The sequence below is a fragment of the Phaenicophaeus curvirostris genome, chromosome 15 (assembly GCF_032191515.1).
Source record: "Phaenicophaeus curvirostris isolate KB17595 chromosome 15, BPBGC_Pcur_1.0, whole genome shotgun sequence".
Lineage (NCBI taxonomy): Eukaryota > Metazoa > Chordata > Aves > Cuculiformes > Cuculidae > Phaenicophaeus > Phaenicophaeus curvirostris.
In genome coordinates, this window is record NC_091406.1 from 17965092 (window position 1) to 17982548 (window position 17457).

Here is a 17457-nt window from a genome sequence, read left to right on the forward strand (position 1 = left end):
GGGAAACTTAGTGTTGACAAATGCAAAGTAGTGCTTATAGAAAGAAAAGTGTGAGTCACTGCGATAGCTCCCTGAAACCATCCAGTCACTGCTCAGGGGCAGACAAAACAGTATTTGGAATTATTGGAAGGGAATACAAAACAGCAGATGATCTCATAATATCAGATCCCTGGTGTACTGAGTCCAGTTTTAGTCCAAGCATCTTAAAATGGTCAAAGGCAGATTAGGAAAATAATGACTGACAAGCAAAATGGAACAGCTTAACTAAACGGGGAGACAAACTGAACTAGCACTCTGCAGCCTGCAAAAGAAGTGACTCAGAGAGGACACACTAAAGGGCACCAGAACCAGAAGTATTAGCCAGAAGAGGGAACAGCTATTCATTATTTTCCATTACACAAAAGCTGTGGGAACTGAAGTTAAAATGAACAAGTTCTTCAGAAAAAAACCCTAGCTATTACAACGTGGTGCAAGCTGGAAATGAGTGAACAAAGTCACGGTGTGGTAAAGAGACAGAACTGTGGGGCGCAGAGACCTGGCTGCGAGGCACGGTGTGTCGTACTTCTGCTACTCCCAGTGTGCCAGAGGCTCTGGAGCAGCTCTGTCCTTCAAACAAAATAAGCCTGGGTCACTTAGCAAAAGTTGAGCAGCAAATAAGAAAATTGCCGAGGATATGATATCCTCATATGCAATATGAGGATAAACTCAAACAACTACAGGAGGCTGAAGAGGGGGTTCAAGCATTTAAGCACGTTAAAGCTCCCTGCAAAGAAACAGAAAGAGTCCTCTTATCCTCTGCATGGAATGCAAGAAATAATGGAGCAATTTTGAAGAGCAGATTTGAGATTGGCACAACAGTTCTCAAAACAACACAGTAGTGCAAGAGTTTGACTGAAGAGGGTGTACGTGCTCCATAACGGGAAACCCATAAACCTGTGCAATTATCCTAGATGAATGTAAGCACTGGTGCTGTAAGAATGACTCCAACCCAAAAGGGCTGCTTCCACATTCACAGTCTGTAGGGTCTGTGCCCCTGGGCCCGTTTCCTTTCCAAGATCATGGAATGGTTTGGGTTGGATGGGACTTTAAAGCCCATCCAGTTCCAATGCCCCTGACATGGGCAGGGACACCTCCCACTGGATCAAGGGCTCCAAGCCCCATCCAGCCTAGCCTTGAAACACCTCCAGGGATGGGGCAGCCACCACTGCTCTAGGCAACCTGGGCCAGGGCCCCCCCAGCCTCACAGCAAAACATTTCTTCCTAAGATCTCATCTCAATCTCCCCGCTTTCAGCTGAAAACTGCTCTCCGTCATCCTATCCCTGCACTCCCTAATCAAGAGCCCTTCCTCAGCTTTCCTGGAGCCCCTTTCAGTGCTCGAAGCTGCTCCAAGTTCTTCCTGGACCCTCTTCTCCAAGCTGAACAATCCCAAATCTCTCAGCCTGTCCAAGGCCCCACCCTGCCATTTCCAACAGTGCGGTGAAGCCCCCACACTCACTCCCATTTCCAAGGAGCCCTGAAATCTGCCAGTGATCCTAAACTGAGAACAATCATAGGACTACTTACGCCGTTCTTCGCTGCCAGCAGCAGGTACTTCAGACCTCTCTTTTCCTTAGGTTGTGGCTCCCTCATGTAAAACACTCCAAGATAAGCCTGTGCCTGCAACAAAACCACACAGTACAAATCAGCCAGGGTTTTCCCCATTAGTTACTCTAGTTCTTTTACTGATTTTATAAGTTCTTCAAATACCAGCTTTACTGCAGCAAGATGGGTGTGCAAAGTTCCCTGCTTGCTGCAGAGCCAGCTGAGAGAAGGGGGGCTGTCTTTGGAAAAAATCAGTCTGACGTAGTAAAGACAGAAAAATCATATTTGATGTGTAGAACTCCACTACAGAACTAGAGTTCTTCACTGTAGCAGTGACATAACCACACTAATACTGTAAAGCCCAGAATATAATTTCAAATGGCACTGTGGAAGTCAGAGTGAGAGAACCTCCTGCTCGTGAGCCCTCCGTAAGATACAGCAGATGCACTTCCTGGAACAGTGTGTTACACGCGATAGAATCATTGCCAGAACGACTGGTATTCGCAACACAAGATGGCTCATGCCTAAATGTATCTCCTGAAGAGTGAGAAAGGAGGGCAGGGTACACAGATCTGTGTGGATGAATCATCTTGAAAAGTCACAGACACAAACCGAGGATCTGTTCTTACTTTAAGCACCTCGTTGAAATTCCTCTGTCAAAGTGACCTGTGTTCTCGGAACTGAGAGGAGATGAAACACAGAGCTAGATTTCAAACGTCAGTCCTCCTAAGCCAATGGTCTACTCTAAATGTCCAAAAGCCACACTAGAAAGCCCAACAGCAAAACAGACAACAGGCACTGTTGACACCACGGGTACCCAGTTGTCTCCCACGTGCAGGCAGGGCTGTCTCCCATACACTGTTAGAAGTATAAACACATTGGAAGAATTTTGGTTCTCGTCCCACACATGCTACTTTCTAGGATGTCTTGCGGTTCTGATCCTTTAGAGAGGGTTCTCTGCTGGCTCCCTGCTCTGAATCCCCACGCTGTGGGAACTAACCTCTGTAATTCCAGCTATTGCTGCTTGCTCCAGGAAAGTCACTGCCTTCTGACGCCTGTCCCATTCGCTTTCAGGCGTGTGGCACAGGAGGCAGCGAGCGTAGCGGTACTGAGCCATGGGGTGACAGCTGCTGGCTGCCTGGTAGTAATAAAAAACTGCCTGGAAAAAGAGAAAGACACTTGTGTGATTCAGGTTATGCCTGCCCTCAAACATGACACAACTCCCCTCTGGCCAGGACACGCTTAACCTCTGTATCTAGATCTATCACAAGCTGCACACGCTCCCCCCGCAGCAGCTCTCCCAAACCTCCCTGCTGAAGAACGTGAAACTGTTTAAGTGAGACAGTGGACTGTGCCTACATGAGCACCCTCTAACCGCCCTGCCTCCTCCAGTCAGAGCTCCCGTGTTGAAGAAGGTGGCACTGGGCCAACAATACCAAAGCTTACTCTGCGTCAGCGAGGATCGGCACAATTCCTCAAAACAAGCTGCCTCTGCAGATCTTCCCGGCTACAAAGATGCTGAGTGTGGCACTAGGTGGCAGGCTGGAGTTAGGGTACCCACACTGGACAGCTTGAGATATAAAGAAGCTCTTGGATGTGCAGTTGTGCTTTAAACACAGTAAGGTGACAGGTTTCTCCTTGGTACTCTCCTGGGTGTAAGTGGCACAGCCCACGTACCAATGAGAAGACCTCTGAAGCTATGAGAAAGGAGATTTCAGAAGCACGTCTCTATGATGTGCTCTGGCACTGAAGTCAGCACTGCAAACCCATGGTTTAGATTATTTCCAGCACTTTCTAATGAGACTTGAGACCATCACATCCATGCAAAGGGAGAAGAGCACCTGTGGACCCAACAAAGACTACTCTTCTGGTCTGTGCTGTGAATACACAACCCTACAAGCCATGGATACCTTTTCTAAGTCTTTTTCTGTGCCTCTGCCGTGCTCGTAACACAGACCCACATTGAACTGGGCTTTGCTGTAGCCTCGATCCGCTGCCAGTTTGAAGCAGGTATACGCTATCCTCTCATGGCCCACTCTCATACTCTCAATCCCTGAAAAGAACACAGTGTAAAAACAGAGCAAAAGAAAATGGCATCATCAAGTGCAGCAATCCCCGCTGCCTTCCTTGGCCCTGGTGAAGCTCCCCGGTCCGCTTCTAGCTGGCTTGCCAGTCCACAGGAACACAGTTTCCAGAGGAAAAATGGCAACACAGCATTTTAGGAAGTTTTATAGCCTCAATGCAAAGAAGGATGACAGGCTAACACAGCGTATGGTTCGCACAGAAGCAGCTCAGTTTTAGTGCTGCAACAAGCAGTGTATATAGGGCAGGGAAGTTTTTCTTAGATCATTGCATCTTTCTTCAGCTCTTCTTTGAGCTGCAATTCTGCAATTGCTTTTTTGGCTTGCCAGGAAGACTGAGATCTCCAACAATGAAACATGATACAAGGATATGACAGTCTGTGCTGCAAAATAGACAGAGATGGCTTAATTTCCAATTACAGATGTCAGGACAACAGTGCAGGTTTCAACCAAACCTGGATTTAAATATGCTGATACAAATCAGGTGGCAGGACGGGACAAAGGGCAATAAATCTCTCAAAGCACAGTTTGAAGTGCTGAAGGGAGGCTTCAGCTTGGGTATATGCCACCTCTGCCTTCACCCAAGACCTGTAACAATTTGGAGGTCCTCCAGCAAGAGAAATGTGTGGTTTAAGGACAAAACAAATCCAAGTCCACATTACCGAGGATGTTCAATGCAATGGAAATGTCAATCCGGAAAATCTGCTGCAATTGGAAAGCGGCTTCCTCTAAACGCCCTCGCGGAGCTGGGTCACCCTGAGGAGTTAAAGAAGAAAGCTATTACGACAGCAAAAAAATACAGACCCTACAGGAGATTCTTTCTTGGAACATGAGCAGTGAGACACGATTGTACTAATAGAGTTATCAAGAGGGTGATGTAATCTGGTGTCAAGCACCCACAAAAAAGTCTCTGTGTCTTACACAGCCACCCAGTTAGGGAAGTGGTAGAGAACTGCGTGCCTTCCCTCGGGCCATGTAGCTTAGTGTAGCCTCTGGGACCTCATCAGACCTTCCAGAATACAGCAAATGCCTCATACCACTCGTAACTGCCCCCTTCAAAAGTAACATTAGCCCTTGTTCACCCTCCCGCATTATGTCAACAGCTCAATCGCTCTCTGCCGAACAAGCACTGACATATTTGTATCCGCTACCCACAATTCAAGCTGAGCCCACACGGCCAGCTTACCGAACACTGTGCACTCCTAATAAAACCCTGCACAGCAGAGACAATGCCTTTACTTTCTTGGTAATGAACAGTATTTTTCACTTCACCACAGCGCTGGGAGGTGGGAGGAGGATTAGCCTTGGCCTGCAGCTCTGTCTTCCTAGCTCGTGTACAAATTTAGTGCCATCGAGTGGAGGCAGCGCACACTGCACAGGGGTTGAGATGCCTCTGCACGCTGCAGAAACACCCCCTGCCACCCAAACACTTTAGTGCTCAGCCAGAGCTGCTCACAGGAGAGCAAGATGGGGAAGAACTCCCCTCCTCCCCCGAGAGCCTCCCAAGACCTCTGCCACAAGCTATGGATGCGCTGTGGACCCCTCCTATGGCCCTGCAGAAGTGGCATCTCCCAGGATAGGGAGCTGGATGTTCACCCCCCCAGCACATCAAGCAAACACCTTTCTGGTGGGGGAGCAGAGGCCACTGCCACACCAAAGCTCATTCTATCAGACACTGAATTTACCTCCACTCTGTTCACAGTGCCCTTGGGCAATTGCTCAGCTGACTGATTTTTAAAATAGGGAATTGCCTGCACCTGAGACTGTGAATTGCAAGGAATTAGCAGGTTTAATCACAACAGGAACAATAATACAATTTACAGCCTTGTGACTCTCAAGCTGATGCACCCTCTTCAAGCCTAAAGTACCTTCCTCTCTGTAACAGCCAAGAGCCAGGCCTGATTTGCAGCTTCAGGAAGAGTGACACCACCTTCTCCAGTCATGGGTTGTCCATAAAAACCGAAATAGCAACAGCACATAATCACCTAGTGAGAGGTTGTATTAAAAGGCAAATAGACAAGAATAGGCCAGGGCTACCGGAGTGGGGTTTTTTTTGTTTGGTTTGGGTCTGTTTGGGTTTTTTTTGCATTTTCTTTCAGTGTTACCAGCACCCCTGTTACACAAACACCTCAAAGGATGGGGATGCCAGCTTGTAGTTCCTCAAACCGAGCTCTAGCTAAAGCAGAGGGCAGCATTTCACATCTCTCCATCTCCTGGCCTTCAGCCATGCAGGGCAGAAAGGGTCTTGCATGCGAGCAGATTTCTCAGGCTGTGCTTGGGGTAGCACTGGGATGGTATCTTGCAGGGAAGGGGTCTTGGGTGCAGATGGAGGGTCAGAAAAATGGAAGCATACCTTTGCATTGGGGAGAACTGGCCCCAAGCTGCAGCTCTCGGGGATTTGGAACTCCCCTACATTAAAAAATGAGAACAAAAAAGCAGGGTTAAGCAAAGCTGTATTTTCACTGCTTCCTCCTCTACCCGTCCTCTCCACTCCAAAGTCCTGTAACCCGCAGCCAGCTAATACACCTCCTCCAGAGAGCCCTCAGTCTTCAGCTGAATGTAAAGACATCTCCCATTTCTGAAAGTTTGTTCCAGCACCTTGTAACCGTTGCTTTAAACCTCTGTGCTTCATTTAAAATTAAAATACATCTGGTTTCTGCTCCCAGGCTCTTTACTAAAAAGCCCATTCTCCTTTTGAAAGTCCTGACACGACTAATCAGCCCCTCTTGATTCTTGTCTGTGATTCTAAACAGACCATGCTGCTCATGTCTTTCAACTGAAGTACTCTTTCTGCCTGTGCTGATTAATTTTTTGACTTTTTGCCACTATTCTTGAATTTTCAGCATTGTTACTGAAGTGCGGATCCTCTCACCAGTGTCACAGGAAGGGTAAAATTGCCTCCTTGTTTGGATTTGAAGCTGCCAAGCTCACATACATCAGAGCTCTGCCCCAGTTCCCATTACCCAGAGCATCACACCGAGATCTCACGCTTAGGCGCTTGCTTCCCTAGCTACTTTCCCAGATAATTTCTTTCCAGGATGCAGTTCTGCTTCCGCAAGGGGATGATCAGACGTTCCGTTTCGGCTACATCAGAATCAGGCTCAGGCTGCCACCCCAGCGTACCCTGGGGTGGGGAGCAAGTAGCTCCTCGCTGCCCTCTTGGACACACTGGCACAACCACATGTTCAGCCACGATCTGACCAGTTTCAATCAGAATTATCTCACAAAAACACCTACAGCAAAAGCTAAGCCACCTTGCTCTAACGGAACTGTGCTGGAAGCAATTACGCGGGTGTTTATGCTCTAAGAGGACAGTGACCTCCCTGGATCACCATAAGCAGCTGGATCCCACCAGGCACCCAGCACCAGGTGGTGAAGCCTGGATGACTTCAAGCCAGTGTTGCTAATGCAAGAAGAAGCTATGTCCTCCCTGTGTCCTCCTCTTAAGCTGTGTGACTGCAGAGCAGGGAGCTAATACCAGTGAAAACCAGTCCTTCTGGGGGCCCAGTTCCTTGATTCCTGAAACTATCACAGTTACACGAGCACTTAATAGAATCATAGAGTGGTTTGGGTTGTAAGGGACCTTAAAGATCAACCAGTTCCAATCCTCCTGCATGGGCAGGGACACCTGCCACTTGTGGTGGCACAGCAGCACAAATGATTGTTCAACAGGCAGGACTGCTCCTTGCAGTGCCCGCACCGTTTTACAACGCGCATAAAGTCTTGGCCTATGTTCCAGCTGCAGCCTCATTATTCCCAGATAAACAATTCCCCTCTGGCTGTGTTAAAATATATTTTATCTGAACAAGCCCCACTCACCCAACAAGCAAGTTTGTGATGGCGAACACAATTTCTACTCATCGTTCCATCAAAAATAATAAAATGTGTGAATTTATTGGTTGTGCTTTACATTTATTTTCAAAGCAGGCATAAAATTATCTGATCTGCCTCTTGTTTGAGTATCTCCCTCGTGATGCAATCTGTTTTTTCCTATATATACAACAGCAAAGCTCATGAAAAAAAACTGTCTGCGTTAAAACGTCTCCAAACTATTTGTTTAAATAACATTAGTACATTCACGCTTTCCAGAAACTTTATATTTGGCATAGATATCTACTCCTAAATCAGGAATTCACCGTCTACTGAGAAAATGAGCTGTAATTTGGACAAACCATTACCCCATGAAAAACAAACAGAAACTAATTCTAAATTCTATCAGCTCGCAAACTCTCTCATGTCTCCCTCCCATTGGAAATCCCTACCCATCCAAATCCCAGTGATCTCCCAGCTAGGAGTTACCACTCCCAAAGAGCATAAGAAAACACAGGGACCAACCTATCCTGCTGCCCAGTCCCATCTTCTGAAGGATTAGATTAACGAATTCTCTTGGAACTCACCTCTAAGGCTGGGCAAGCCTCAAATCAACTCTTCAGGGATACCATGATCTTTAAGACTTGCCTGTTCCGGAGCTGCTGCCTCAAAACCAGGCACACAATCTAAACTCAACGCTTAAGTGTTCCTTCAGCAGCAAATGCAGAAACAGAAGCAACCCCTGGCAGCACGGAATCCAACTCTGCTCAGCAGAGTAAGGAGATCAGCTCAGATTAAAACCATCAGGTCATACAAATTCACCCCAACGGCTTGTTTCTTGTTTCCCAAAGAATGGCCAAGCCTCAGCAGAACTTCCTGGAGCTCGACTTTAAGCAAATTAATCGCTATATAGCACACACAGAACCATGTTAAGTTGATCTTAAGGATCTATTTTCAAAGCACGCCAAAGCTGGGAATATCACAGCTGGAATTGTCTGTGCAACTTTATGTCTACATCTTCCAGCATGTGTCATGATGCAACGTGCTTTGTTCCACACAGTCCTGCAGCCTTCAGCGTCCTGGGTGACCACTGAGCCACTCATGTATTCAGCAGCAAATAAATATTTTGTATTTTCCCTCTGTTCATCCTGTACCAATCAAACATTGCTCAAAGCCAGCACCAAATGAGGAATTAATAATCTTCTCATAGACAGTCTAGATTGCTCATCCCAAAACATCCAAATGCTTCACAAGAATGGATTCACAACAAGAGCTGGACAAAATCCAGGATTTGTGCCTCATGGAAAATTTTAGTGTTTCCAATTGCTCTCATTGTGCTTTGAAATGAAAACACAATTTTGAAATGTCTGTAAGCTCAGAATTGAAATAACGAATTTCACAGTTCTGCCAGGGGTAAAATACAACTCCCCAGGGCAGCATTCAGCCGCTCTAACACTGAGGCTGGCTGTAATCACCTGCTCGTTCACTCTGTGCCTTTAACTTCCGGCAAAAAAACCTTCCAGCGAGCCACGAATCGCGTGGAAAAAAATAGGCTGCGATCATGCAGCTGAGGACTTGCTGATAGCAATATCCAGAAGGCTATTTATAGCAATTTTGCAATGAATTCCCTAAAGTTTTCTTTTTAAATACACTGGAAGTAATAGCTTCTATCCTACTGTGTTACGTTAAAACAGGAATGGCTCATCTGCAGAGCTGGGATGTTTGGATCCATCGGAAAGATCTCTGCCACTTGAGGCAACGAAGTAGCTGACAGCAAGAGCAGATTGTCACAGTATGTGTAGCCCAGTCTGGGAATGAGCTGAAACAAGGGTGAGGACACGGCATTCTCTCTAAAAGGTCCTTTGCCATTGCTGGCAACAGCGAACTGGAGAAGTGAGAGCACATTCTGCTCTGCTCTGAGCTCTGGAGGGCTGATCGTTAATGGCAAGACTTTGCTACCAGATTCCCCTGCATCATCTGCCAGCCGTCTGTCCTTCCCTTCCTTCTGCTCACCCAGCTCCTTGCCGCATTCCGATTTCACCAGCCTCATTTTTTTTCAGTAGCTAAACACCAGAAAAAAAGCAATCCCAAACCTCAGGCAGCTTTCCCTACAGAAAGCAAAACATACACTGAGAGAAAGGTATCACCAAGCTTCACTTTAAAATCTGCCATGGGAAGATCCAAAGGACTTCCCATATTGCAAAACTGTGCACATTTTTCAGCCTCCTCAGTGAAAATTACAGAATCTCTTCACCCTGACTTAATTCCCACAACATGGATGCACAGCATAATGTGAGAATGTAACCTGAGGACTCATGTATTGAGGAAAACCAAATTATTTCTGACAAATATTATCTCTGACAACTGACAGTTGAGGATGGTTGGGCAGAAGGGGTAAGGAACAGGGATTAGACAGTCACGCTTTTCCTGGCAGAACTTTCCAGCAATCAGCTGCTCTCTGATCTTCTGAGCAGGAGGTTTTGCTGGACCAATTAAATCTAATTTGAATGTGTAATTTTACCTAATCGCTTCTTGGAATCCGTTTATGCTTCTGGCCTGTAGCACCAAGTCCCACAATTTACCTGTGCACCAGATAAAAACATGTGCTGCCTTTTGCCTTTTCTCAAGCTCTACTGTCTGTATATGTAGTAATAAAAAACATTGTCCCATCTCAACTTCCCTCAACGCTTTCAGTTTCATAGAGCACCAGCACACCCTCTGCCACTTCTTTTTTAAGCTGAAGAGCCAGTCTGATTTCTATGCAATTGCCCCCTCATCATCTTTTTCTCTGCCATTTTTTGTTACTGTTTTTAAGACAGAACATCTTTTCCTTAAGCCTTCAAGATGTGGCTGCACCGCAGACCTACACAAACCTAAGATGCCGTCTTGCCCTCAGTGTCTTCCTTTACAATAATTAACGTTTAATTGGCCTCACTGCTGCTGAGGACTGACTTAACCTTATCAAAAACATAACCACGGTGACTTTAAATGTTCCCTCTGCAATACAATTATTAATCTGACTTGCTGCATGCTGTATGTGTATTTACAGTTACACTCCCCTGTGTATACTCATTTAACCTACCTTGGGATGAGCCTGGTTTTATTTCTTGTGTAATCATTTGCTGTGACTTTCAGACTCGACTGCCCTGAATAATTTTGTACCATTTGCTTCTTCTGCCATTGTGTTTTTGCAAGTCACTACTGACTGAGCTGAACAGAATAGGTTTCAACAAAGGACTTAGGGGAATACACCAGGAACCACTCTGCACTGTGAAAATAATTTCTTCCACTTTAAGGAGTTAATACCTTAAGAGTAGCCCCTTGGTCTTCCCTCATATCAGCTCTATTTCTCCAGATACCTGTGGTTTAGGTCCAGGCTGACAGAGTTTCAGAAAGCTAAGCGCTGCATATTCTTGCTCCACATGCCTGCTGACTCCTCCAACAAACGCTTAATAGAATCCCTGAATCATGGAATGGAATGGTTTGGGCTGGAAGGGATCTCAAAGCCAATCCTGTTCCAGCCCCCTGCCACGGGCAGGGACACCTCCCACTGGATCAGGGGCTCCAAGCCCCATCCAACCTGGCCTCAAACACCTCCAGGGATGGCGCAGCCACCACTGCTCTGGGCAACCTGGGCCAGGGCCTCCCCACCCTCATTGTGAATTAAAAATAGATTTACAGCTCTCTTAAGTCTCTGCAATGGAGCAAGCTGGCCTGAGAAACGGCTTCCTAAATCCTTCCAAGACCTCTGGTTCTTTGATACAGCACACCCATCCACGTGTCTAACATTTGTATTCTACATCAGTTTCCATCAACTTAGAATTACCTTTTTTTGCCATTCTTGAGCTTAAATAACCCCTGTTTTTAAAAGCCAGTGTCCAATTTGTCAGTGTTCATTTCTACGATTGTGCCGCAGATTTCAGCGCTAGATTACACATCACCATTAGAGGCTCAGTGATTTCACAGCTTCTGAAGAACATCTGAACAAAGAGCATGTGGCCTTGGTGACTTGTCACTGTTCAAGTTCTGTTTGCCTAAAAGCTCTTCCTATTAACTCTCAGTAGGAAACTGTTTGTCAGACACAGACACACGTTTGCTCCTAAATGTTTAGCTGTGCCAACCAAAGGCATGACTGTCTCCCCTTATTCCCTAGCACCTCACCCAGAGGTCCATGTCCAGTAATCTGCCAGTGAGGAAGTGTGTTTTTGTGCTTCTTAATACGCTCCAGGCAAAAGCAGATGGGTTAAACACTGTAATTGGCAGTTTAGGTAAATTAACCTGGCTGTTTTCCTGGAGCTAATTAGGAGACATGGAAACAAAATGCTCCATTTGCCAACTGATGGGAATGGTAACCTCTGGCAGGCAATGGGTTTGACATGCAGAGATGGACATTAGATTAAATCAGCAGAGAAGAAAGCAAAAAATCTAGAAGAAAGCAAAGAATGAGGAACCTCCTTGATCTTTTCTGCAGCACCTGGCATTAACCAGCCAACTTCTGTGGGTTGCATTGTTCATGTGCCTCTTCTATACCACGATGACATATCCTACCTGCTCCAGCAGGCTCCCTGCTTCCCACAATTCTCCTGAAGGCATTATTAGTGTTTATACATCTAGTAAGCAGCCCTGTTGTAGGCCTCATCTGATCTTCCTTGATATGGCTTTAAATTTATTACTTAGGACATTGCTTTCCTGGGTAAGTCTTCTATTTTTTTTGAGCGTATCTCTCAATTTCTGTAAAACTAATTTTAATATGAATGTCCTTGATACCTCCTTTCACTGCCTTATCTACAGCACGAGCGCTCAGAAATCTGGAAGGAAGGGAAGAACTCCTTTCATTTCACATCATGTACAGAAGTCTCCCAGATCAACGCTGCAGTGTTCTCCAGAATCCTTCTGGCTGCAAGCATCTGTCCACAATAAAAGAGCAGAATCTGGATGCTGCCATCAGGCTGCTTAGGCAGAGCAGTATTGGTAAAGCCGATATCACCTGCACAATTACAGCGCAGCCTCCTCTCTGCCTTCAGGAGCACTTTTTCCTCCTGTCCCTGGAGTCCTGATTCTCTCTGAAGTTCTCCCTTTCCACCCTAACCAACACCCCAAGTATCAAAAAAAGGCCGTACACTTCAGGCTCCTGGCTGTGCCCTGAGGAACTCAAACTCTGAAGTTCTTCTGCCACAAGTGTCCCGCCCCGCAGCACGTACCTACTTCTGCCCAGGGCTGGCTCTCTCCTTGCCCTGAGGGGATGCCCGAGGTTGAATTCTCTGGCACGACCTCTGGACTTGCTTCCTGCGGGAAGCAGAACCCCAGCTGTGCATTGGGACACCCGGCTGAGGCTTCGGTCACCGCTGAAATAGAGCACAAAACAGTTCTATGCTTGCCTTAGGAGGCAGCACCAGACTGTAGATCTACTCAGCAACCTTCTCTGCTGCAACCACAAAGCTGAGCAGGAGGAAAGTACAGGGAGCAGAGTCCAGAAGAGAAAACAAAGGTAAGGGCTTGCGGGATGAAAAGTGGGATTGCGCCAAATCATTAGAAACAGCGATATTCCCGTGACAGATGAAAGCCTCCACTCTCCCCAGAGAGCCTGAAAGCTGTCAGCTTCTCGCAACTGCTCTCTTCTTCTTAACACAATACGAGGCAACAACCCTCTCTGGCAGCTAGGCCCTCCCTGAGCCCCTTCTCCCAAGTCAGAGCTGCTAACCTGTCTGCTGAGCAGGCAACGAGGAGAGCCAGAGAGACCTGCGCTCTCTCCTGGCGTCTGGCAGCGACCTCAGCCACGAGATCTGTCTGACCACCTGCAGAAGCAGCGCACCGAGCGCTCCCTGGAGGAAAGCAGACACAATTCAGAGAAGACAGTCCCCACTCCCTCTTTCTATCCCCATTTCCATGAGGCACCTTGGAGGGAGGCCTCCCTGGGGGCTGCCCACAGCTCTCATCTCCCTTCCCACCACCAAGGCCTCCTGGTGACCATGGTCACAGCTCCGTTTAGGGCTCCCCACAGCTCCTATTTTCATTCCCACCACCAAGGCCTCCTGGTGACCATGGTCACAGCTCCGTTTAGGGCTGCCCACAGCTCCTATTTCCATTTCCACCATCAAGGTCTCCTGGTGACATCCTTTCCAGCCATGGCTACGGATCGCTTTAGGGCTGCCCACAGCTCCCATCTCCATTCCCACCACCAGGATCTCCTGGTGACATCCCTCCCAGCCGAGGCCACAGCTCTGTTTGAGGCTACCCACAGCTCCCATTTCCATTCCCACCACCAGGATCTCCTGGTGACATCCCTCCCAGCCGAGGCCACAGCTCTGTTTGAGGCTACCCACAGCTCCCATTTCCATCCCCACCACCAAGATCTCCTGGTGACATCCCTTCCAGCCACGGCCACAGCTCCTTTTGGGGCTGCTCACAGCTCCCATTTCCATCCTCACCACCAAGAGCTCCTGGTGACATCCCTCCTAGCTGTGGCTACAGCTCCATTTGGGGCTACCCACAGCTCCCATCTCTGTTCCCACTACCAAGGTCTCCTGGTGACATCCCTCCCAGTCATGGCTACAGCTCCTTTTAGGGCTGCTCACAGCTCCTCGCCCTCTTCCCACCACCCAGGCCTCCTAGTGACCACAGCCACAGCTCTGCTTAGGGATGCTCACAGCTCCCATCTCCATTCCCACCACCAAGATCTCCCAGTGACATCCCTCCCAGCCGTGGCCACAGCTCCATTTGGGGCTGCTCACAGCTCCCATCCCCTTTCCCACCACCAAGGTGACATCGCTTCCAGCCAGGTCCCCTTGCTGCTGCTCCTCACCCAGGTGACGGCCTCCAGTACCGAGTAGGGGGGCACCAGGCCGGGCAGGGGCTGCTGCCTCCCTCCTCGCTCCCGGCCGTCCCGGGGCTGCCCATCCTGGCAGTCGGGCGCTCTGAAACAGCCCGAAAACACCAACACCATGAAAAGAGCCAGAAAACACAGACACACACAGAGACACACACAGAGACACACACAGAGACACACACAGAGACACACACAGAGACACACACAGAACCAGGCATGCATGGACACACAGAGAGACACACACACACAAGAGAGACACATAAAGACACACAGACACGCGCTTGCACACACACATGTACACACACTGACATGCAGACACACACACAGACACACATGCACATAGATACACATATGCACATGCACAGATATGCACACACAAATACATACATGCAGACACATGTAACATACGCATGCAGACACATATGTGCACACACACGTGCACACACACATGCACACACGCACTCACTCACACACAGATACACACATATGCACATTCACATGCACACAGACACATGCAACACACGCACAGACACACGCACACACATATGCACATGCACACAGACACACACATAAATGCATACTCACACGCTCACTCACAGACACATGCACACACAGGTACGCACGTACACGGACATGCACACACACACAGGGACACACCGACACTCCTCCCGACACATGCACACACATACATGCACACTCACTTGCCCCCAACACACACACTGAGACACACACACACTCTCACACACATATGCACACCCCCCAACACACACAGATGCACGTTCAGCACTGACACACTCACACACACAGATGCACAGACACGTGCACACACATGGCCACACATGCACCCTCAGACACCCCCTGCGACACATGCACGCACACACACAGCTGCACTCACTCACGCTCACACATGCACAGACACCCCCAGCGACACATGCACACCCCCCGCGACACATGCACGCACACACACAGCTGCACTCACTCACAAACTCACACTCACAGTCACTCTCACACATGCAGACACCCCTGTGACACATGCATGCACACACACAGCTGCACTCACACATGCAGTCACTCTCACACATGCACACACAGACACCCCTGCGACACATGCATGCGCACACACAGCTGCAAACACTCACACACTCACTCACACTCAGTCACTCTCACACATGCACACACAGACACCCCTCATGACACATGCACGCACACACACAGCTGCACTCACTCACTCTCACACATGCAGACACCCCCTGCGACACACGCATGCACACACAGAGCTGTATTCACACTCACACTCTCACACATGCCCACACAGACACCCCCCGCGACACATGCACGCACACAGCTGCACACACTCACTCACGCTCACACTCACACATGCACACACAGACACCCCTGTGACACATGCACGCACACACACAGCTGCACTCACTCACACACGCACTCTCACACATGCACACACAGATACCCTGTGACACATGCACGCACACACACAGCTGCACACACACACTCACACACGCAGTCACAGACACCCCCATGACACATGCACGCACACACACAGCTGCACTCACACACACACTCACACTCACTCTCACACACGCACAGACACCCCTGTGACGCATGCACACACACAGCTGCACACACGCACTCACACATGCACACACAGATACCCCGTGACACATGCACGCACACACAGCTGCACTCACTCACACACTCACTCTCACACATGCACAGACACCCTCACAACACATGGACGCACACACACTGCTGCACTCACACACTCACTCACACTCAGTCACTCTCACACATGCACACACAGACACCCCCCACGACACACACATGCACACACAGCGGCACTCACTCACACACACTCACTCTCACACATGCACAGACACCCTCACAACACATGGACGCACACACACACCGGCACTCACACACTCACTCACACACACAGACAGGCCTGTGCACACTCACACCCATGCAGACACACATTCACGCGCGCTGACAGACACGCTGACTCTCACACACTTGCCCTCATACAAACGCACTCGCACACACACTCACGCTCCCCCCCCCGCTACTCACACTCACTCTCACACTCACACACGCTCTCCCCCTGCCCCCTCACCCCTCGGGCCCCCCCGCGGCGGAGACGGGCCGGGGGGGGGGCGGCCGGCAGCGCCCCGGGCCGCGGCCCAGCAGCCGCCGCCACATGCCGCGCGCCGCCCAGAGGCGCCGGGCCGGGCCATAGAGAGGGCGGGGCGGCCTAGGCCGCCGGCGAATCCCGGAGCGATCCCGCGGGGAGGAGACGGTGGAGGCGGCGGCGGCCCACGCTCCAGGCTACGGCGGGAGCGAAGCCGTCGGGCGTGAAGCGCCGGGGAGCGGCGACGGACGGCCCGGGCCTGTCAGGCGAGGGGGAATAGAGCGACGCCTTTACCATAGAGGGGAGCTAGAGCGGCGTCGGTGCCATAGAGATAGATGGCGGATAGAATGGCGCAGGTACCATAGAGGTAGACGGCAGATAGAACGGCGCCGCCAGCGGAAGTGGCTGAGCCGCGCTGGGAGGAGGAGACGGGGCTGAGGGAGAGGGGGGACCCACAGGGACCGAGGGGGGACCGAGAGGGCCCCGGGGTCGAAGAGGGGCTGGGTGTGAGGGGGCAGTGGGGCTGAAGGGTGGAAGAGCCGAGGGGAGAACGAGGCTGAGGGAGCCTCGAGGCTGAGGGGGGCAAGATGCTGAAAGGGGGCGATGGAGCTGAGGGAGGGAAGGAGAGAGAGAGGGAGCTGAGAGGCACCTGAGGCTGCGAAGAGGAGGGGCCGAGAGGATCCTGGTGCTGAGGGAGGGGTGTGAGTTGATCCCGTGGCTGAGGGGGGTCCCCCGCGCCTGGAGGGGCCCTGAGGCGTTCTCTGAAGACACGGAGGTCCCTTCTAGGTCTGGATGCCCTGGGGAGGATCCCTGGGGAACCCCTGTAGCTCGGAGCGGGGAATAAATCCCCCTTGGAAAGCATAAGCAGGGGGGAAGCTGGCTGTGCTGCAAGTCTGGGGTTTCTAGGAGCAGCCCCCAAGGCCAGGAGCGAGCTCTGCGGTTAGGGATAACAGTGTAGGGACCTAATTAGTAGTGGAATACACCCAAACCTGTGATTACCTAATAGACGGTGCCT

At 49.7% G+C, this 17457-nt stretch overlaps 1 protein-coding gene across 1 annotated transcript in view; it reads right to left on the reverse strand.

Annotated features, from left to right (window-relative positions):
- DELE1 (DAP3 binding cell death enhancer 1) overlaps nucleotides 1-16596 on the reverse strand; it is a 24196-nt gene extending 7600 nt beyond the window's left edge. The window contains exons 1-9 of the mRNA XM_069869663.1: nucleotides 16428-16596; nucleotides 14276-14387; nucleotides 13175-13295; nucleotides 12675-12818; nucleotides 6017-6072; nucleotides 4326-4419; nucleotides 3493-3635; nucleotides 2583-2741; nucleotides 1565-1657 (exon numbers count right to left, since the gene is read on the reverse strand). Of these exons, the coding sequence (XP_069725764.1) occupies nucleotides 1565-1657; nucleotides 2583-2741; nucleotides 3493-3635; nucleotides 4326-4419; nucleotides 6017-6072; nucleotides 12675-12818; nucleotides 13175-13295; nucleotides 14276-14387; nucleotides 16428-16513 (1008 nt within the window). The 5' untranslated portion in view covers nucleotides 16514-16596. The remainder of the gene's footprint in view (nucleotides 1-1564; nucleotides 1658-2582; nucleotides 2742-3492; nucleotides 3636-4325; nucleotides 4420-6016; nucleotides 6073-12674; nucleotides 12819-13174; nucleotides 13296-14275; nucleotides 14388-16427) is intronic.
- Between the last annotated feature and the right edge of the window lie 861 nt (nucleotides 16597-17457).